Source organism: Maylandia zebra, linkage group LG5, assembly GCF_041146795.1.
Source record: "Maylandia zebra isolate NMK-2024a linkage group LG5, Mzebra_GT3a, whole genome shotgun sequence".
Lineage (NCBI taxonomy): Eukaryota > Metazoa > Chordata > Actinopteri > Cichliformes > Cichlidae > Maylandia > Maylandia zebra.
Window position 1 is genome coordinate 2013389 of NC_135171.1, and position 22745 is coordinate 2036133.

The window sequence follows — 22745 nt, forward strand, 5'->3', positions numbered from 1 at the left end:
TGGATACATTTGTTCTATTGTTAAGCGCGCACATTTAGTTTACTTATGTGTTCATACCACTTCATTTTTTTCACTTTGATTTTTGACTAACCTTTGTCTTTTTATTTCTTACCTGCCGTCATCCATGGGAGTTGCTGGACAAAAGATGGTAGCCAAGGTTTGAAACCACTAAATGCAAAGAGGGATAATTGGACCACACCACCACTTCCTACTGAAGGGGAGAATGTTTTTAAATTAAAGAAAACACACAAAGTATTTCTATTTAATTAAATATTTGAGTTTAGGGTTTAGTGGTTTTGATTTTCTTCTTTAGTGTTTAGTTTATTAACAAACTAGATTGTACTGCATTGTGTTGTGATTTATGATTGTGTTTGTTTGTTGCCCCTCATGTGTCACAATGGTCTGATCAGCTATTATATATACCCCTGTGCGTCATGTTTAGGTCAATTATGTTTGTTTGGGCAGTCATTTGGTTTGTTAAGTTTGCAGTCTTTGCCTGAGTTCAGTTTTGTTTCTTTGACCTCTTTCATGAGCTCAACATTTATTACTTTTGTAAATCTAATTTTTGGGGGTTAAATAAATGAAAACCATATTTTTCTAATAATTCCTGGGACTCCTGTTTTTCAACTCAGTCCATCACAGGTAGGATTTTTCAATATCAGCCACTTTTTCTGTCTACTGGTGGTTCATGCCATGTAGGGGCCTGTTGTTCCATGATTGTTCCTCTTCTTGATCCCCTTGTTTCTTGGGTTTCTCGCTGCCTCACGTATTTACTGAGCAATTAAATTAAATTTTATTTATATATCACAAAGCAAGGTGTTTAAAGCACTCTTCTGGGAGATCTCAGATATCACTCCTGGGATCTGCAGGAGCCACCTGCCCAGTTTAGAGGTCACTGCCCAAAGTGCTAGCATCTTGCACCCTGCTGTTATGTGCTTGATTGTCTCAGGGCCATCTTTACACACTCTGCACCTGGGCTCTTGCCTGGTGTGGTAGACCCTAATGATTTGTGATACCACTGATTTCCTTTCCGATCCAATATTGAATTTTATTTCATAATGCAATATGTAATTGTAATATTATTATAATATAGCTTCATAATGATTACAGGAAATCACACTACTTGTTCTTATTGCTTAAAAATGCAGAAAAATCATATAGAAATAAATAAAACCTGAAGTTGTGCTATTTGAACACGTTGCCTGCCTGCAGCACTAAAGGACTCCGTGAGAGACGTCTGTCTCGCCCTAGCAGCACCTGTCCCTCTCCTCCTCTTCAGTTCGGCTCAACATAAGCTCGTCATATTCTGTGATATGATTTACTCTGAGGTGTTTGACGAGGTTAGTGGTGTTGCTACAACACCTCACTTTCTTGCCACATGTATCGCAAACCGCGTCTTGGCTGTTTGTGGAAGTAAAATATGCCCACACATGACTCTGTTTACACTCAGCCATTGTGAGTGCGCACGCCAGGGGCTGCCACACATTTATACAGCCGTATTTCGCATATGACTATGAACGGCATAAGAGGAAGTGGTTCCTTCCAATTTAGACGATCCGAATGATATAGTTTCTTTCCACTGTGTTCCTGTTAATGAAAAACTACAAATTTACCCCAAAGTACTAAAATATTGATATTTTAATATGAGAAGCGATTCTAGAACTTAAACTACTGGTATCAGAAGAATCGATATTTCTATATCAATCCGCACACCACTAGTATACCCATCTATGAACCTTGTGAGGTTGTTCCTGTGCCCTTCACACTTGGCTGCAAACCATTCCAGTGTGAGCTTGAGGCCATCACCTGATGAACCCAACAGAACAACATCATCCGGGAAAAGCAGAGATGAGATTCTGAGACCCACTAAGTGAATGCCTTCCGTCACTTGGCTACGCCTAGAAATTATGTCAATAAAAATTCTGAACAGAATCGGTGACAAATGGCAGCCCTGGCAGAGCCTATCACCCACTGGGAATGAGTCTTATTTATTACCGGCTATGCGACCCAACGGTTGTATAAAGATCAAATGTTTCCTTCTTGCCTCATACAGCATACAAGCACATCATCTAAACCTTTTACTCATTTGTTGCCAAAAACTTCTCCACTTATGATGTGCATTTCAAACTGTAATATGAGCAACACATATGCTGGATCTCATACACTGATATTTTATTTATTATTCATAAGGTTCAAATGCATCATACATTTTTTAATATAGTAAAAAATAGCACAACAGTACAGTGGATTATTTTACAAGAGGATGATTCTCTCCCCTCCTTTAACCTGTGAACTTTCCCAAAGGCTCCCAAGCAAGTGACATGAATTATTTCATGTAGCCTTCAACCAAACTAAAAATTACACCTTTTAGAAAAGATAACTGAATAATTCGCCATCTCCAGGAGTTTAGCTCTACAAGTTAATTATGATGATTATTTAATAGTGCATAACTATTGCAGAGGGTTCATGACATATTTCAAGGTCATAAATTATTAAGTTCTCACCTTCACAGTTTGTCCGGCTTCAGGGCCATCCTGGTGGGAAAAGAAAGGGGTAATTAGTCCAGAGATGAGAATTTAGATATACTTGCATTAATATTTTAAAGAAAGAATTTAATTTAAGATGAGGTAATAACATCTCACCTCCCCTAAAACAACCCCCTTGGTTTGTGTCAAAGCCGTCTTTATCCTGAGATATTTGTCTTCATAGGCAACTTTTTGGCTATATTTATTCAATGGGATTTAGTTTTTTAAATGTTCCATATTTAGACTAAAGTGCATACAACCAACGTTAATTGATGGGTTTTAACAAAGATATAGCAGTATCTGTTTAAGAATTACAGCCAACTCAAAATCTCCACTTCAAACCATTACTCAAAACCTTTTGGAACAGATGGATTTGCAGAACAGTCATTAACACTCGATCCAACAGCTATAATGTAAAAATACAGCAGGTAAATTCTCCATTTATCTTGTAGAGATTGTCAAATTATGTTAAATGTGATTTTTTATCTAATTGCATTTATGTATTTTGTATGTGATTTTTCCACTGAGCTTACCTGCAGTGGAAAAATTGCCCTGGCAATAGTCAGTTGGGTCACTCAGATTTCCCATGCTAGGAAATATTATTAAAACCTATTTTGTGGCTCTAGTCAGAGTGTGAGTGTGGTTTGTTACAGATGCAGCAGTACAAGACACAGTATGTTTGTTGTCCCTTTACTGTCCGCTGCAGCATAATACTCGCTGGAGGTGAGTGACTATTTTTTGCGCCTCGATTCTCTTCCAAAATGAAGGAAAGTGAAATAAATACTGAGTTACCAGTTTATGGGCCCACGCATGAAAAGACCAATCCTCTCACATGTACTATTGCTAAATCGCCACCTTTTTTTCTTTACTTGTGGTCCCTTGCGCAAAAAGATCTAAGAAAAGACCTTTTTTCAGATTAACATTTGATATGTTTTCAAGGCTATATTGTGAACAAATATGGTTGATCTGATCATTGAATCTGACTTTTCGTTTTTACATGTTACACAACTTTTCAACTTTCTCAGATTTGGGTTTGTAGAAAAAAAGATACAGTCAGTATCTACACAATTATGTGACCACACTGATCATTATTTCCCATCACCTTACAGTAAAAAAAATGAGCTACATAGTTTTTTTCCCCCCTCTCTCTCTCCTAAATGTGCTTCAAGACCATCTCCATTGTGCCAGGGCCGAAACACTCACCACCAACATACCTGAACAACTGTCACCCTGTTGAACTCGTGCCCATAGTTATGAAATTTTTTGAGCAACTGCTCATGGCAAAGCTCAAGAGATGCTTGCTCCCCTCGGATCTTCAGCTCTCTTGGGTGCCGTGGACGGCTGGGGTCTCCTGGGTCTTACCCAGTCTACCTCTGGCTCTCGGGAGGGTGGCATTACTGCATTATTATCCTATTTTTTTATCACCCTATTTTTATTATTACCCTACTTTTCAAGTACCGTCATGGTTCTGGGTCATATCACCCAGCATTTTGAGTTTATGGTGTTTTCATGTCTGCGTCCTGTTTTGATGCCTGTGGCATTCCTGTCCCCTGTGGAGTCCTTGTGATCATTCACCTCCTGTGTGTATTTAGTCTGTCAGTTTTCATTCATTTCTCATCTGTCCATCCTACTTTGTCATGCCATGATTCCAGGTCTATGAAATGATGCTTCTTCAAGTCTTCATGTTTCAGGTTTCCCATGTTAGGTTTCTATGTTCACGTCCAGCTCGCCCTTTGTTAAGATCAAGTTGGGTTTTTGCTTGTCTGCACCTGGGTCCACCAGGTCACTCCACAAAGTCAGTTTCTCCCCGACTGTGACAGTGACTGTTAAAAAATATTACCGAGTGTGTGGTTTACCTGAATGGCGATGGTGATTGAGGTGGCATTGAAGTGTTTCTCCACCAAGTTGGCGACTCTCTGAGCGGTGGAGAACAAATCTGCTAGCTCATCTGGCCGAAGATCCCGAAAACGCTCAACTGGTCTGAGTGGGCACACCAGCACATCTGAGCAGCTCTGTTAAGGAATTACTATGCTGCAGATATGGTTGGAAAGTCAGAAAGCACTGAGATAAGAAAGTCGGTTAGCTCTGCAATATTATGACAAAAGCTCGTGTTTTTCATTCAGCAAAGTAAATCTGAGAGTTTTTTGTTGAAGTAATATAAGCTTAAAAGATATAATCAGGCAATGCTTTTTAAAGTGAAAATTGTGAAAATGGCCTAGAAAAAATTGAGTGTACCCTTAACTAAATATTTTATTACAGCCTTATGAGACAAACTGCAATCCAGGGATTTCTGTAACTCCTGGTACAGTAAATAACCAAAACAAAAGGTTGCACTTCTGATTTGCAGCTCAAAACTAAGAATCATGTCAAAGATGACACCTAAATATTGGATTTGGAGGTATTCATTGCTAGTAAATATACATGTGCTGACAGCTTCTAGTACCAATAACTAAAACTTCTGATGAGCTGTAAAATGTTTTCTCCCATCTACGTTTTTACTATAAAAAGATCTAACTTAAAAGAGTCTATTGGCCCAGGTTCAAAATGAGACACAGAGTATTTGGGGTGGCTGTCACCTTTGATTTTATTTTTATACTTAGGTATACTTATACTTTAGACTTAATACATATTTGCCTTAAACAAATATATATTAAATTTTTAACAATAATATTCTATGATAATTACAAAAGACCTCAGCAAATTTAAAATGCATATGCTGTTAATGAATTAACTTCTTTTGGATTACTTTCACTGGTTGAAACACTATACTTCATCACTGGCAGGAACTGATTGTAGCCAAGGATCTCGCAAAATCATGTCAGAGGCCAGCTGTCTGCTTCAAGTGGCTAAATCTTACTGCTCAAGAACCAGTGGGGAGCGAAAGTCATCAGAGATGCTTAGCATCCGATTTTAAACTCCTCCCCTCCACCTGGCAGGTACTAGAAAACCTCCCATACCACAACAACTAGAGACAGTTTGTTCCCCCACTGCCATCACACTCATAAATCATGACCAGTATCTGTGCTATATACCCATTCTAGGTTATTCTACAGGGTGGGCCATTTATATGAATACACCGTAATAAAATGGGAATGGTTGGTGATATTAAAGTCCTGTTTGTGGCACATTAGTATATGTGAGGGGGCAAACTCCTCAAAATGGGTGTTGACCATGGTGGCCATGTAGAAGTCGGCCATCTTGGATACAACTTTTGGTTTTTTCAATAGGAAGAGGGCCATGTGACACATCAAACTTATTGGTAATGTCACAAGAAAAACAATGGTGTGCTTGGTTTCAACGTAACTTTATTCTTTCATGAGTTATTTACAAGTTTCTGACCACTTATAAAATGTGTTCAATGTGCTGCCCATTGTGTTGGATTGTCAGTGCAACCCTCTTCTCCCACTCTTCACACACTGATAGCAACACCGCAGGAGAAATGGCAGCACAGGCATCCAGTATCTGTAGTTTCAGGTGCTGCACATCTCATATCTTCACACCATAGACAATTGCCTTCAGATGACCCCAAAGATAAAAGTCTAAGAGGGTCAGATCGGGAGACCTTGGGGGCCATTCAACTGGCCCACAACGACCAATCCACTTTCCAGGAAACTGTTCATCTAGGAATGCTCGGACCTGGCACCCATAATGTGGTGGTGCACCATCTTGCTGGAAAAACTCAGGGAACGTGCCAGCTTCAGTGCATAAAGAGAGAAACACATCATCATGTAGCAATTTCAAATATCCAGTGGCCTTGAGGTTTCCATTGATGAAGAATGGACCCACTATTGTTGTTCCCCATATACCACAGCAAACCATCACTTTTGTTGTTCCAACAGTCTTGGAGGGATCCATCCAATATGGGTTAGTGTCAGACCAATAGCGGTGGTTTTGTTTGTTAACTTCACCATTCACATAAAAGTTTGCCTCATCACTGAACAAAATCTTCTGCGTGAACTGAGGGTCCTGTTCCAGTTTTTGTTTTGCCCATTCTGCAAATTCTGTGGCCGATCTGGGTCATCCTCGTTGAGATGCTGCAGTAGCTGGAGTTTGTAAGGGTGCCATTTGTGAGTAGCTAATATCTGCCGAAGGGATGTTTGACTAACGCCACTCTCCAGTGACATGCAGCCAGTGCTACGCTGTGGGCTCTTGCTGAATGAAGCTAGGACAGCCACTGATGTTTCTTCATTAGTCACAGCTTTCTTGCGTCCACATTTTGGCAAATCCAACACTGAACCAGTTTCACGAAACTTAGCAAGCAGTTTGCTAACTGTAGCATGGGAGATGGATGGTCTCGTAGGGTGTCTTGCATTGAAATCTGCTGCAATGACCCGGTTACTGCGTTCACCAGATATCAACACAATTTCGATCCGCTCCTCAAATTTATGATATCGGTATCGGACATAAAAAAGTGGTATCGTGCCATCTCTAGGATACCACTTTTTTATGTCTGATACCGATATCATAAATTTGGATATCTGCCGATACCGATATGAATCCGATATAGTGTTTTTTAATCAACAAAACTGTTTTTTAAATATCTTGCTGCATTTTGTATAAGTTCATACTCAAGTTTAAAACAACAACTACACTAAAGCTATTCTGTTATACCTGTATGCAAAAAAAAAATTTCATAGTTCAGCAATACTGATCAATCTAATAAACTTAAACCTACACCATCCTCCCTATTCTGGTATTTTAAAGAGTACTTAGCATAAATATTAAGCAACCTAACTAATAGGGTTCCAACTCCCAGCAACAACAAAAATAAATAAATAAAAAATAGGGAACCACCCCTCACGCTCCACCTCATGATGCTTAATCGACGTAATCAACCTTAATTTGATGGAGTGTGAAAAAAAATGCACAGAAATCAATTATTTTTCAAGAAATATTAAATAGAACATCTTTCTTCAACAAAATTGCAGACTGCACAGATGGTACCTTCCCAAAGGAAAAAGTACTATAGCTTACTAGGGTATATATATTAGACTTAATAGTCACTATATACAGTAATTGACTTCTATTCATTTTACATCAAATTAAAACTTTGGGTGTCAGATAATTATTTATTAAAAGCTAGACATTTTAAATGAGAATAAGAAAGAAAAGTATGTCTTTGTGCCCCTTTTCCCTGTTAATGCCCTATCGGCCCCCCTGGCTAAACTTTTCTAGATCCGCCCCTGCACAGTTACCAGTGTCAGCTGTAGAAAAAGATCCTGGAGTAGAAAGTAATATTAAATACATTCTAACAACAGCTGATCAAGCTTAAACGTGCTGCTGTTGTTCAGCCGCTGGTTTCCTCTTTCTGGTGCAAAGTGGGCCAAAAGCAAACTAGAGACACGGACTCGCGACAGAAAAGCCGATCAGCTGATCGTTAAGCAGTTTCATGATTGAAGTAGCAGCAAGAAGAGGCAGTCGCTCCATATATCGCTTGTTAAGCTTAACGCAGGAATGCTTTACAAACATTCAGAGATGGACTTACACACTTGCTTTACTTCTCTCGGGGATAACTTTGTCGGAGATGAAATGCCGGGTTGCTAGCGAAGCTCCAAATGCTATCCAGACCACCGACAGGTCCTGCATGCCACAGCCGCTCTATCACGTGATGCATACTGCTCCAACGTGCTAACGTTCTGAGGCGAGTTACGGCGTGTTGCAAGTTTTGTGAGGTGCTTTCGTGATATTTAATGGATCGGATTACATTTTTTATTTTTCTCCGATATCCGATCCAGTAATTTAGGTCAGTATCGGACCGATACGTAATATCGGATCGGTCCATCTCTACTCCTCACATGTTAACCTCTTCGACATGTCAATGGCTCTGAACAAAGAGAGAATTGTAAATAATTCATGAAAGAATAAAGTTACATTGAAACCAAGCACACCATTGTTTTTCTTGTGACATTACCAATAAGTTTGATGTGTCACATGGCCCTCTTCCTATTGAAAAAACCAAAAGTTGTATCCAAGATGGCCGACTTCTAAATGGCCACCATGGTCACCACCCATCTTGAGGAGTTTGCCCCTCACATATGCTAATGTGCAACAAACAGGACTTTAATATCACCAACCATTCCCATTTTATTACGGTGTATCCATATAAATGGCCCACCCTGTAGAGAGTTACTACACTCTGCTGTTACTGTACACATACTCAGCATCACATCTTTATCTATCTATCTATCTATCTATCTATCTATCTATCTATCTATCTATCTATCTAGATACTGCATCATTATATATATATATATTTATTCATTAGGGGTGCAACGATACTCGTATCGATATTGAACCGTTCGATACAGTGCTTTCGGTTCGGTACGCATATGTATCGAACAATACAAAATTTTTAATTCATTTTATCAACTTTTTCTTCTGACGATGCTGTCTGTGTTGAACGCTTGGTGGATCTGCGCTCGACAGTGCAGCCTAGGCGGAGTAGTCGAATGCAGATTCACAGAGTGTATGACCCTGAAGGTAAGCGCGTCATGGACTAAAGTACAACAGTATGTTGGATGTGCCACGCAATGCTCAATTACATGGGTGGGAGCTAGTGTGTTAGCGCAGTTAGCTCGTTAACGTGTTGGCCGTGTCTAGCCCCATGCACGGGTCGATCAGGGGTAGCTCGTTAACGGAGATTTGCCGTGTTGTGGCGTTAAGGTCATTTCAACGAGATTAACCTGAAATCACTGGTGGGAACACAACGAATATGACTGCACACTTACGCCGACGACATCCTAGTGCAAAGACAAGTGGAAGCAGACAAAAACAACAAGCATGCATGCTACAAACTTTACCCGAGTCATTTAGACAGCCGTTAGCACATGATCCTCCTTATGGGGACCTGATATGTTTAATATGCTGCTGAGAATATAGCCCAGAAGAAGCGTATAGTATACACTGTAAAAAAAATCCATAAAAATACAGTACAATCTACTGTATAAACGTGAAGGAATTTTCCGTATTAGTCATTTACAGGTATTTTTCTGTATTTCTCAACTACTGCAATGCATTGTTGGAAAAAGAACCTGAAAAGGAGGGAAAAGTAAGCGCAAGAGCAGCCATTAGGCTTCTTTCAGGCTTCATCTGGATTTTGGATTCTGAAGTTGGAGAAACTGCCTTCAAATTTCTGTGGTAAGTATTAAAACTCATGTTTCGTTTTATTAAAATAATGTTTTTCAAAAGACTCCGTGTTTTTATTTAGAAAGAATTGTTAATTTATTTGTTAACTGGTTTCGGCTGTCTCCAGACAAGTCAGGAATATTTTGCTGACTCATTTTTTAAAATAATTGTTATTTAGGTTTAACATGACTTAAGCTTTATTTTAGTTAATGTTAAAATAATTTTTACTGTGATACCACCAGTTTTGCCCTTCAGTGGCTGAACCAGTTTTCATAAATATTATAGTTAGCTGTCTGTGTCTCTCTGGGTATTACACAGCTGTGACTGCTAACTAGCTAATTAGCGAAAGTCAGCGATGTGGATAACTGGGAAAGTGAGAACTTCATGGTCCTAGAAATTATTCTAGGACTCTAATAAGTACTGTATCAATACCTGTGTTTTACAGTTGGCTCTACTGTACACTTTAAAGGGTTTCAGGCAAAGTTACACTAACCCTAGTTTAAGCCTCAGACCTTCCTGGCTGACGCTAGCAAATGCTAATGTTAGCCTCTGATTTAGGCTGCTAAAGTAAAGACTTTTAGCTAGCTGACCAGCATAGATTATTTCGGTGGTTAACAGACTGTAGTGGTAAAATTATTGAAAGTATAGTTTCACCTCAGCACATTTACAATTACAGTGTGTCTATTTTGTAGCACATAGAAATGTTTAGTTAATATTTACAGACAGACACATTTTCCCTGTAACTGTGTTTTTACTCCAACATTTGTTGAAAATGTAATTTATGAAATGCTGAGCAGCATTTCTTGTATGTGGAATATTTTTGTCACCCCACTGTGCTAATGTGATTAAATACTAAAAATTATTACTAAAAAAATTCAATAATAAATCAATAATAACTATTTCTTGATTGAACTATAATGTTTTTTTTTTTTGTTTGTTTTTTTTTTTTTGCCTGTCCCATTTGGTTCTTTAGCCATCAGAATTGTTGTCTGAAGACCAACAAGGATACCCAATGGATTTACTTTGCCAAATGGATCATCGTGGCATTGCCGTATTGGTCCATTTGGTCGATCTTTGTTTTTATTATTTATTATATTTTATTTTCAGATGTTACAGACGGGACAGACATGAGTGAGGGATAGGAAAGGGAGAAAGAAAGAGGAAGGAAAGGAAAAACAGAAGGGGAGAGGGACAGTGAGAAAGGGGAAAAAAATCTCCTGGATCACCTGTTGAGAGAAGAATAGAAAACAAGCAGAAAAAAAAACAAAGCAACACACTAAACACAACACCATCGCATTAATCTAGCTAAGTGTAAACAGCAGTAAATACTAAATATTCAATGTTGTTGTGCAGCACGCAGGACAGATGTGCTTCGAAGTAGCAGCCAAGAAAGGTGTAATTTGGGTCTACGAGCAGTGAACACCCGTGTGCATACCTGTGTGGATCAGCGCGCTTGTATTCCAAAGGTTGAACTATAATGTAAGCGCAATGCTGGTGTGCAGGGGCTCTATATGCCTTGTCTATATCAAGCTTTTAGCCAAATATAAGCAGAGATATTTGTATCTTTCTTAAAAATCCAGATCCTTACAGATTATTTGAGAAATGGATCAACAGCTATCACTACTTGAAGCACTTTAAGTCCTGCAGTGGAAAAATATCCCTTATTTCACCTTTGATCACACACTTTGGTTTTCCAGTGCAGAGCAATGGCCAAGAAAAGGAAAGACTTCCCCGAGTGGAAAAAAAGATGAAGATACAAGCTGGTGATGATCCAGAGCAGCTGGTCTCAGGAAATGAAGAAAAACCCTGATCACCTTCTCTACAAACACAAGGTGAGTTTAATGTTGTGGTTGATTTAGTTTTTCAAGGTATGTATGTTACTTTAATTATAAACTGCTTTTGCTGCAACAGAATGGTGTTATGTGTATGCAACTCTACGTGAATTATAATCCTTTGTAGGGCTGCGTGATATGACCAAAATCTCATATCCCAATATAAGACGTATCTCTCCTGATAACGATATATATCACAAAATAGTGCATTTTCTGTAAATTCTGTGATTCTCGGGCAACTCGACTTATGTGAAATGTTTTCAGTTGGGCGTCGTGTACCTGGAGTCGAGTGTTTTGACCGATGCATGAAACTATACATTTTTAGACATGAGTTTAAATGGCCGCCATTTTCTTTCTGAGTATTTATTACACGGCGTGCTGCAAGGAAAAGCCTGTTCTAACGTTTGAGTCTAAGGATTATTTTGAGCACCTGACGACTCTTTTTTGCTTTTCATTCGTAAACTCTCTCGAAACTCTTTCATGTGATTCTTGTGTAGGTGGTTAAAGAGGTTTGTCGTGTTCGAGTGGTGGTGGGGACCAGTTTGTGGCATAATTTGCATAGTACAGTTTTCTGGGGCGTGTCAGACTTTTCATAACCAAACCATGTCCATGCTACAGAGGTAGCCCCTCATTTAACAATAAGGTCCTCGATTTCTTTTGACTGGTCCTTCTGGTTCTGCCTCATCCTTGCTGGCCATGCTGGTATTCTCTGTGCCTTCATCTGCGTGGTGACTGTAAGCGCCATTTATAGTTACTTGATGTTTTTATTTGAGGTCATTTGTTTGATGCATATTCTGAAATTTTATGTTTGAGAATAATGTATATCATTTCAGTTTAGTTTGAAAAGTCTCAACAGAAACTTGAGCTTTATTGTGAAAGGTTTATGTGGAAAATAAACAAGCGTACGGCGGAGCCACACGATGGTTTTATCCTCATTGTTGGTAACGAAAGTACGCGTAAAAACAGTCACTTGTCCGTCCATAGTGTGGTTATTTTAAGTATAAGAGAAGGAGAGAACTTTAAGAAATAATATAGCAACTACAGTGACCATCAAAACCATGAAAAAAATATTGCCGTAAACAGTTTATTTTGCAACACCACAAAACAAAGAATAGTGTATAATATGAAACGATAGACATTTTTATATCGTAATCTGATATACATCGTCATATCGCACAGCCCTAATCCTTTTTTTGTTTTTGTTGTTTATGCTCTAGGTAAAAAAAAATTATAAAAATACAAACTTTTTAAAAATGTCTTGTTGTTTCTCTTTTTTTCCTCAGAATAAATTGCGACTAGTCTCAATGGCTGACACGGAGGAGCAACACAGCGACACGTTAACTCCGACTGCTGCAGTTCCTGTATGAACTGAGCAACTCTTAAAATCCAAGGAAAAGCTGAGTGTATTTTACTTAAAGCTCAGATGGACCTTGATGTACTAACATGCAGGCTGCATTCAGGACTTTGTCACACTGTTATATGAAGAGCGGTAACAAGACTTTGTAGTAATTTGTCTTACTATTGTCTTATTTGTTGTGATTTAGGGTCTGTGCGCACAAGCAGAGGTTTTTGTTTGTAACTGTAACCTCGTTTTCAGAGCCTTGTCTAACATTTAATGGTCATGAAATATGTCAGACTTTTTCCTCTACTTAAACAGCTTAGAGAATTTGAACACCGTGGAGAAAAAGGTGTGCATTAAGGATTTTGAACTATGATGTTTAAGTGTTGTCACTGCTGAGGATTCGTGGACACAGATCCTTATTCACTATGCTGCTGTTTACAGTTTAACTTTTCATCAGAACAAGCACTTCTAATTATACTTTGCTCCTCACTGACAAAACAAGTCCCATAAATACACTTTTATCTTTAAGTTTGGGACAGTAATCTGTCTTAATTTATTATGTGTTGTAGTTATCATATGGGGAAAAGTCCTGTGGTTATCCATCAGTCCTGTTCGAATAAACCCAAAGTTCAGGAACATCTTCTTTAGATCTGTTCAGTTGTATTCATGTGGCACCACTTAAACAGTCAACAAATTTTGACTCAAGTATGTTATATTGTAAGGTAAAGAGCCCAAAGAGTTAATCTCAGACAAATGTTCACACAAATGTGAATTACATTCACTTCATTAATGAAGTGAATGCAATTCAGTAATCAAAGGTGTTTGGCTATAACTGACTACATGTGTATACTGTATCATAAGTGGACAGAGATGGATGTAAACCACACCTTAACCATTTGGCTGAGGCAAAACTACCACAAGGCAGTGATTCTAACTAAAAGGTACTCTGGATATTATTAAATGTGAACATGTCGTTAAATATGACATTTTTTGTTTGTCAGGTGTCCTGTTTGAAGAAAACACTTGGTAGCCACTTGAATGAATGTAAATAAACACATTTACATGAGGGAAACCTGATTTCACGGAAATAAAAATGCTCAAATTTGAAAGCTTGTGAGTTATTTTGTTCATGTATCAGCTGTTTAGTAGTTTTATGACAAGATGGATGCTGTCATTATATTTTAGTATAGTGTTTGAGTTAAGGAGAATAAAAGAATATTTAACATTAATTGTACCAATGTTGTTGTGTACGAAGCACAAATTAATTTAAGTTTTAATTTATGAATTTTTGAGTACATGGTGTACTAGGTTGTAATTGCATAGAAATGTACGTTTAAGGATATAAAGAACTATATTTAATGAGTTACAGTGAAAAGAAGTGCTTGGAAATAGTAATATAAACAGAAATTTCAATTTTTCTATTAACGGAAAATATCAGTTAATGATACAGAAAATATACTGTGAATAAACGGAATTTTCTGTTTTATAGCTGAAGGAAATGTCCGTAAATAGTACAGAGAGTATACTGTAAATCTATAGAATTTTCCGTTTTATCATTTACAGAAAGGTCCGTCAAACCTCCGTAAAAAAACAGAAAATGTACTGGCAGAAAATTACCAGGACATTTTCTGTTTTTCTACGGAATATTTTTTTACAGTGTAGCTTTTATTTTGGAAAGAGCCATTTCTCTGTAATAAACTCTCTTTTCCAAAGATGAGTGATTCCTCAATCAGATACAGGGCTCGCAATATCGCTAGCCCGACGTCCTGGGGCTAGCGATTTTTCCAGTCGGGCTACCAAAATCTATCTCTGCCCTGCCTGTCCGGCTATTGTAGGAAGGAAAAATATATGTCAATGCTTTTGCATTCTTTCGGAAATGTAGCTGGGTAATTATGTCATTGGCATCGGTGAGCCACTGTCAATATGTGACATATTGAAATCGCGTTTGAATTTGCGCTTGTTTTTTGCTTTCACTCTGCAATCGCGCGAACTGTGTATAGAGAGCGACAGCACTGATTGGTGAGTGACGATAATTTGTGCACCAATTCCTCTGACATCGTCTTATCAATCGTCAGCTTACTATGCAAACATGACAAGTGAAATCTCCCGCAGCTTAAACATGTGAGTGTCACGATGAGTTGTGTGGCTGTCAGTGGCTGGACCCACGTGCAGGACTCGGAGACAAAACATTAACTTAAACGACGGCTTTATTTGCTGGAGAGTCACCCTTGGACGATACATAAACAACAACTTAAACTAACTAGACAGGAGATGCTGAAGGTAGACGACCATGGATACACACACAACAAACGTGGAGGACGCAACAACTGGCAGGGAAAAACACAGGGCTTAAATACATACTGAGGTGATTAGGGAATGTGAAACAGGAGGAGAGCACAGCTGGGACTCATCAGACATGACAAGGGGAGGCAAAACTCAACACATTGACATAGTACACAGACTTTCAAAGTAAAACAGGAAACTGAACAGACGAGGACTAAACTAGGGGATACAGTGACAGAAATCAAACCCAAGAGAATCAAAACACATCATGAAAACAAAGATAACTAATACAAACAGAAAAACACTGAGTCCACAGACTCAGGACCGTGACAGTGAGAGGTTGATCGCGCAGAGAATCGCTGAGCTTATGTGAGTGCGTGTGTAAAAGCAGCAGGATTTATATTTCAGTTCTGCTGAGCCAAATAAGACAGGTCAGGGTGAAGAAGTGACAGCCAAAGAAAAGCTTAACACAAAACGGAGAAGTTATGACAAATCAGACTATAAGGCAAAAAGAAAGTGCAGCTTTATGGTTTCATGGACAAAAGAATTTCTGTGGCTGCAATATGACTGTTTGCTTTTTTTCAACAGGCCAAACAAAGGTTAGTTTTAATGTTTGCTGATGAATTATGATTATTTAAAATGATTTATTTCAGCAGAAGTTTTCAGTCTGATAGCTGCTATATTTTCACGAGCCATTGATTTGCTTTTTGTTGTTTTGCTTCCTCAGGGATAAAACTAGTGTAGTGATTTGTGCTCTGCAACCATAAAGCACACAAAGACAAACCATTATAGCAGTGGTGATTAATTTGTATTTTAAAATATGGATACAGTGTATCTATATTAGTAAATAATCTTTATTCAAATAAAAAAATCAACACAGTTTCAATGACTTCAAAAAGGAGGTAATCTAGGAGGTAAAATATTATTCTGAGCCATCACAGAACAAATGACTAGTTAAATGGAATTCTCACAGTTATAATTGAATGTTTCTGAACCAATGTGGACGTCTTCTCTCACACGGGCTGCTGTGTATAGCTTAGAGGCCTGCAGTAAAGGCAGGAATGATGGTGTAATCATCATAAAGCATGGACGCTGCAGATGCAACTAAATGAGCTTGCCTTCCAAGCCATTAACTGCATTTCAGATCCAGCATCTTTACCACAGAGCTTTCTTCTCACAGTAGCTGCCTTTCTGTGCTTTAGGCTACACTCACCACAAGCTCTATCCACTTAAGCTCTTTAGAGAGTCCATTAGGGAAATGAAAGACACCATTTGTGAAGATACGATGCTTATTGGAGAGATAATCAAGACGCTTGATTTGCCTTGGGCCCATGACTTGCTGTAGTTTACTGTGGGGTCAAGAAGACACAAACAGTGCATTCTAAACAGACACAATGCACCTACAATTTAACAAAGGCAGAGAAAAAACACCAAACCACCTGTCAGTCACACAACTTGCAACATGCTTTTTCATTAAAAGTTCAAGAAGACTGCAGTGCAGGTAAACAGCCTCAGAACCTGTAAATACACTACCAGTCAAAACTTTGGACACCTTCTCTTTTAATAGTTTTTCTTTATTTTCATGACTATTTACATTGTAGATTCTTACTGAAGGCATCAAAACTATGAATGAACACATATGGAAAATATGTAGTAAACAAAAAATGTGAAAAATAAGCCTTTGCTTTGATTACTGCTTTGCACACTCTTGGCATCCTCTCTCTGAGCTTCATGAGGTCGTCACCTGAAATGGTTTTTAATGATGTGTCGGTCGGAGCCGGCTCTTTGAAGTGAACAAAGGAAGTGTTTTGTTTGTTTTCTTTCTCTCACCCTCTCTCTCTAACTTGTGTTTGCGCTGAGCAGAGGGGTGGTAGTAATTCCACACTCTTCCAAAAAATCATCCCAGGCCCATATGACAGAGAATGTGCATCTTCTTTTTGTTTTGCATATTTTAATTTATATTTTATCGTGTTGTGGTTTGCAGTGTTTTGTGTTGTTTCACTTTAAATTTGTTTAAAAGGAAAAAACTGAAAATTTTACTAGTTAAAAGTTGAATTGTATATATATAGTTGTTTTTTGTATTTTATAATTTATTTTTTACATATTATGTGGAGTGAATAAATAAAAGCATATTTATATATAAACATATATAAATAAAAAGCATGTTTTTTTAACATTAGTAATTCATTTTGTGCATAATTTTATATTGTTGTTGAAAATTTATTAATTAAAGCAACAAAACAACCTGAAGAGCCGGGAGCCGAAAGAGCCGGAATTCCCATCACTAATGGTTTTCCAACAGTCTTGAAGGAGTTCCCAGAGATGCTGAGAACGCTTGAGGGGCGGGGCATCAGACCTTTGCATTCATTATAGAGGTTGGTGTTGTGCCAAAAAATGATTTTCAACGTTTCCTTGTGTTTTTTGTGTGTGATATCTTTATCTATGTTGGTAAATAGACTTCGGTGAACAGGGTTTGCAAAGGGGTTATATGTAAAGTTTAAAAATGACCTGTTTTTCAAGTATCTTTATAACTCTGTGTTACTGTACTTACATTATAACCAATCCGGTCCTCTTTGTCCATGTCATGGCGAGTGCTGTGTGGCAGGCAGGTTGAAGGACCCAAGTGAGGACTCAGAAACAGAGAGTTAAGCTTAGGGCGCAGCTTTGTTGCTGGGAAAAACCATTTCAGGTGACTACATCATAAAGCTCATTGAGAGAAGGCCAAGGGTTTCCAGTGCTGTCAACAAAGGAAAGGGTGGCTAATTTGAGGAATCTAAAATATACAAACATATTTAGTTATTTATTAATTTTTTCTTTACTACATAATTCCTTATATCTTGCTTCATATATCTGATGTCTTCAGTATGTGTATGCAATGTGCAAAGTAGTACAAATAAAGAAAAACATTGAATGAGAAGGTGTGTCCAAACTTTTGACTGGTAGTTTACAAATAGTCATTTATTTACTTTTATGTTGCTATACACTGCATAAAGGCATTTGACTTTTAAATTTAATCTAGCAGTCCGCCACTTTAAATCTGCAAACACAATGACAGTGTAAAAGTGTATCCACTATTGGATTGTCCCTCATAAATAATCATGTCCAGGAGCTTCAAAGTGATTAGCAATGTGGAGACACGTCACAATCATGCACAGCTCGCCACCCAAGCAAAAGGCAAAGAGAAGGAAGACTATAACATTCTCATTTTCCATCATCCGCTCTATTCCTCTGGGAACTCGGAGCTCTGTAGTAAGATTGAAGAAGAACCAAAACTCTCATCTTTCCTTTCATCTTTTCCCAAACTCAACTGCTGTCATAAAGTTTTAAATGCAAACCTCACCAGACTGCAACTGCTTGCTATTATTCTGCTAACCATCCCTTGGTTGATGCTGAGAAGAAAAAGCACAATGAGGGGAATTTGGGGGGGCATCTGTTAATGCTACCACTTCCATAGCTGAAATTCATTAAAGGCTGTTCAGAATTTAGGCTTCACATTGCTCTGTGCATTTATTACAGTACATCAGTCAAATAGACGATTGTATACCTGCACATTTGGCAGAAGAAGATCTTCATGGGAATTAGCCTTTGCAGTTTTCTTGCTTAAAATAACCACAGAGCTTCTGAAGAAAGTGACAGGAAATCAAGTGCAAACACATTGGCCCTTAGATGCAAAGTCTTACGGTAAGGTGAAAACAGATCGGAAGCATGAAAAATGATTGTGAAATGATGCTGCTAACATTTTTGTCCTGGTTAATTACACAACAAATGAAATGTGAGGGAAAAAATGACCTCACAGCCTCCACTGGAAATAGTAACAGCAGCTGGTACAGTAACTGTTCTTATTACTTTGGGTTTAGTAAGTGTCACTCTTTGAGACGTCTTTGGGAGAGTGAGGGAGCAGAAATTGTAGGAGGTCAACTTTCTTCTAATTGGCTGGCCCTCACAAACAGAATGTTCAAGCAGTAGGTAAGCATAATTTATGTACCCACAACGAGAACTCTACACCTGAGATGACCACATTTAAGGACATCCCCTCTCACTGACATCATAAGAGCCACGAACATGAATTAATTTAAAACTTGAGCTGTAATTTATGTACAAACTGACCTCAATGTTTACAATTGTTACAGTATATAGTAGAGATGGACTGATCCGATATTACGTATCGGTATCGGTCCGATACTGACCTAAATTACTGGATCGGATATCGGAGAAAAATAAAAAATGTAATCCGATCCATTAAATATCACGAAAGCACCTCACAAAACTTGCAACACGCCGTAACTCGCCTCAGAACGTTAGCACGTCGGAGCAGTATGCATCACGTGGTAGAGCGGCTGTGGCATGCAGGACCTGTCGGTGGTCTGGATAGCATTTGGAGCTTCGCTAGCAACCCGGCATTTCATCTCCGACAAAGTTATCCCGAGAGAAGTAAAGCAAGTGTGTAAGTCCATCTCTGAATGTTTGTAAAGCATTCCTGCGTTAAGCTTAACAAGCGACTGCCTCTTCTTGCTGCTACTTCAATCATGAAACTGCTTAACGATCAGCTGATCGGCTTTTCTGTCGCGAGTCCGTGTCTCTAGTTTGCTTTTGGCCCACTTTGCACCAGAAAGAGGAAACCAGCGGCTGAACAACAGCAGCACGTTTAAGCTTGATCAGCTGTTGTTAGAATGTATTTAATATTACTTTCTACTCGAGGATCTTTTTCTACGTAGCTGACGGCTGTAACTGTGCAGGGGCGGATCTAGCAAAGTTTAGCCAGGGGGGCCGATAGGGCATGAACAGGGAAAAGGGGGCACAAAGACATACTTTTCTTTCTTATTCTCATTTAAAATGTCGAGCTTTTAATAAATAATTATCTGACACCCAAAGTTTTAATTTGATGCAAAATGTATAGAAGTCCATTACTGTATATAGTGACTATTAAGTCTAATATACCCTAGTAAGCTATAGTACTTTTTCCTTTGGGAAGGTACCATCTGTGCAGTCTGCAATTTTGTTGAAGAAAGATGTTGAATCTATTTAATATTTTAATATATTGAAAAATAATTGATTTCTGTGCATTTTTTTTCACACTGCATCAAATTAAGGTTGATTACGTCGATTAAGCATCATGAGGTGGAGCGTGAGGGGTGGTTCCCTATTTTTTATTTATTTATTTATTTTTGTTGTTGCTGGGAGTTGGAACCCTATTAGTTAGGTTGCTTAATATTTCTGCTAAGTACTCTTTAAAATACCAGATTAGGGAGGATGGTGTAGGTTTAAGTTTATTAGATTGATCAGTATTGCTGAACTATGAAATATTTTTTTTGCATACAGGTATAACAGAATAGCTTTAGTGTAGTTGTTGTTTTAAAATTGAGTATGAACTTATACAAAATGCAGCAAGATATTTAAAAAACAGTTTTGTTGATTAAAAAACACTATATCGGATTCATATCGGTATCGGCAGATATCCAAATTTATGATATCGGTATCGGTATCGGACATAAAAAAGTGGTATCGTGCCATCTCTAGTATATAGTATGCATAACATCCATCAATCCATCCATTTTCTTCCCCTTATCCTGTGCCAGGTCACAGAGGCTGCAACCTAACCAAAGGAGCAGATTCTGCTGTTTGTCCTAAAGCTTCATCAGTTTTCAGAAGGTCTGTATGTAAGAACTGTGAAATATCAACAGCGAGCAAAACTGTCAGAAGGCAATATGAAAAAAACAGCTACGCTTTCTGCAGGTGTATACCAAAGCAGATCCCCTTTGAGAGCACAGGAATGAAAGAAATCTCCACATGAAGCACAAAGCAATCATTTGTATTTGTCTGGCAGGCAGCAGTACTGCTCATCTCAATATATTTCAATTTCATTTACATTTATTTAAATACTTCAACCCTAGTCTGTGGCTGATTTTCATGGTGGCAACAGACAAGACATCTCTTTAAAGAACTAAAAGAGCAGGATAGGACCCGCAGGTGACTCAGCTACAGGCTTGACAATCAGTTTAGTGCCATGTTTTAATGACAGCTATTCAGGAAAATTACAATAGATCTGCATAAAGCTTGATCAAGTCAGTAATTACAACCTGAAGGTATATGAAAATGCTGGAGTGTAAGCTGTTTTAAGTATAAGTTCAGAGAAGTGCTTGTGTAACCATTTTCAGTTCAGGTGATTTCAGAATAAACTATTTTGAAAGAATTCAAACCTGAAACAAGAAGGAAAATAAGGAATATTTAAGTTATACTTGTGCATATGCACATATGCCACAATTTAAGATACTGCATATTTATGGCCACTGAGGTGGAGTTAATACCTCTTTTAAAAAGACAGCCCGCTCTAGGTTGAATGTATTTTATTTATTGACACAAATTGTCTAATTTAGAGCACTTGTGCCACAAACGATTATTTTGATAGTCGACTAGTCACCGATTATTTATGCAATTAGTCGACTAATCAGATCATCATCCATTGGACGTAAAACTACAGCTTATTGCACCAGCAGCATCTGCTCTTATAACTATCATTAGCTTACAGCTTTAAGCTTTTAAGGTGCTAACTAAAAATAAAGACAAGATGATAGTTTATTCAATTTTAATGAAATTTGCAGATTGTTTTGGTAAAGTTTAATAAACTCCTTGCTATCTAAAATATAACAGGACACTGGAGTATATTCTCCAGCATCTCACACTTCTGATAATCAGCTGTCTGCTTGACGTTTATTCAGCTGTGTAAAAACTATAACTTTAATCTCAGCCAAACCGATTTACTCAGGAACAAATAAAATACTAAAAAAAAAAAAAGCCAAACAACAACATTTTTAAGTTATCTAAGTGACTCATATATATTTAACCTGAGTCGCGAAAGACGGCGGTGGGTTTGAAAACAATTTGCCGGGAGTCCGGTGTTCTCACGGCGCTAGTGACCTAGCCCCCGGCTAGCTGTCGAGCTAGTGGGTAACAGACGTCTCCGAAAACATCGGAGCGCTTTTGAAAATATGTGGTGTCCTGATAAACTGAGCCGATATTTGAGGTTTGCACAGCTACATTCTCACCTGAAAATATGTTAAACGTTTATTTTGTGACCCAGAAAGAATAATAAGAATAACATTAAAACTAACTAGCTGCCGCCATTGTTGGAAACTAAGCTGGGCCGCGCTATGAATTCTGGGACACAGCTGCTTCTTCTTCTTCTTCGGGGTTTAACAGCAGCTGGCATCCTTGTACATGCGGTGCTGCCATCTTCTGTTTCAGTCCGTTATTACACTCTTAAATCCTGCAATTATTCCTGCGTCTTTTGCGATCTTACAAAGCTTCAAACGACACGTCGACTATTAAATCAGTCGTCGACGATTTTGATAGTTGACGTAATCGTGACTAGTCGACAAATCGTGGCAGCCCTACTTGTGATAAATATGTCTTCTTTATATTGTCACGTGTAGTTACATTGACAGCTTGTTTTTGTAGTGATGTTTTAATTCTCACTGAAATAAAGTAAATGGTAAACAATTTTTTAACCACTTATCCAGCTGAACTTGCTGGAGCCTATCGCAGCTGGCTTTGACCAAGAAGCAAGATAAAGCCTGGTCAGTTTACCAGTCCAATAGATGGCCAACTTTTTATTCATATTCAGTGTAGTGGGACATAAGC

At 38.2% G+C, this 22745-nt stretch overlaps 1 protein-coding gene and 1 long non-coding RNA gene across 2 annotated transcripts in view; one reads left to right on the top strand and one right to left on the bottom strand.

The window, feature by feature from the left end:
- Nucleotides 1-22745, bottom strand: part of fhit (fragile histidine triad diadenosine triphosphatase) — a 155771-nt gene that overhangs the window by 11543 nt on the left and 121483 nt on the right. Inside the window, exons 5-6 of the mRNA XM_004571419.3 lie at nucleotides 4382-4527; nucleotides 2505-2534 (exon numbers count right to left, since the gene is read on the bottom strand). Coding sequence (XP_004571476.1) covers nucleotides 2505-2534; nucleotides 4382-4527 — 176 coding nt within the window. The remainder of the gene's footprint in view (nucleotides 1-2504; nucleotides 2535-4381; nucleotides 4528-22745) is intronic.
- On the top strand, nucleotides 9547-13290 carry LOC143418548 (uncharacterized). Its single transcript, XR_013098539.1, has 3 exons — nucleotides 9547-9662; nucleotides 11348-11482; nucleotides 12766-13290. It is a non-coding gene; the product is annotated as an uncharacterized LOC143418548 (long non-coding RNA).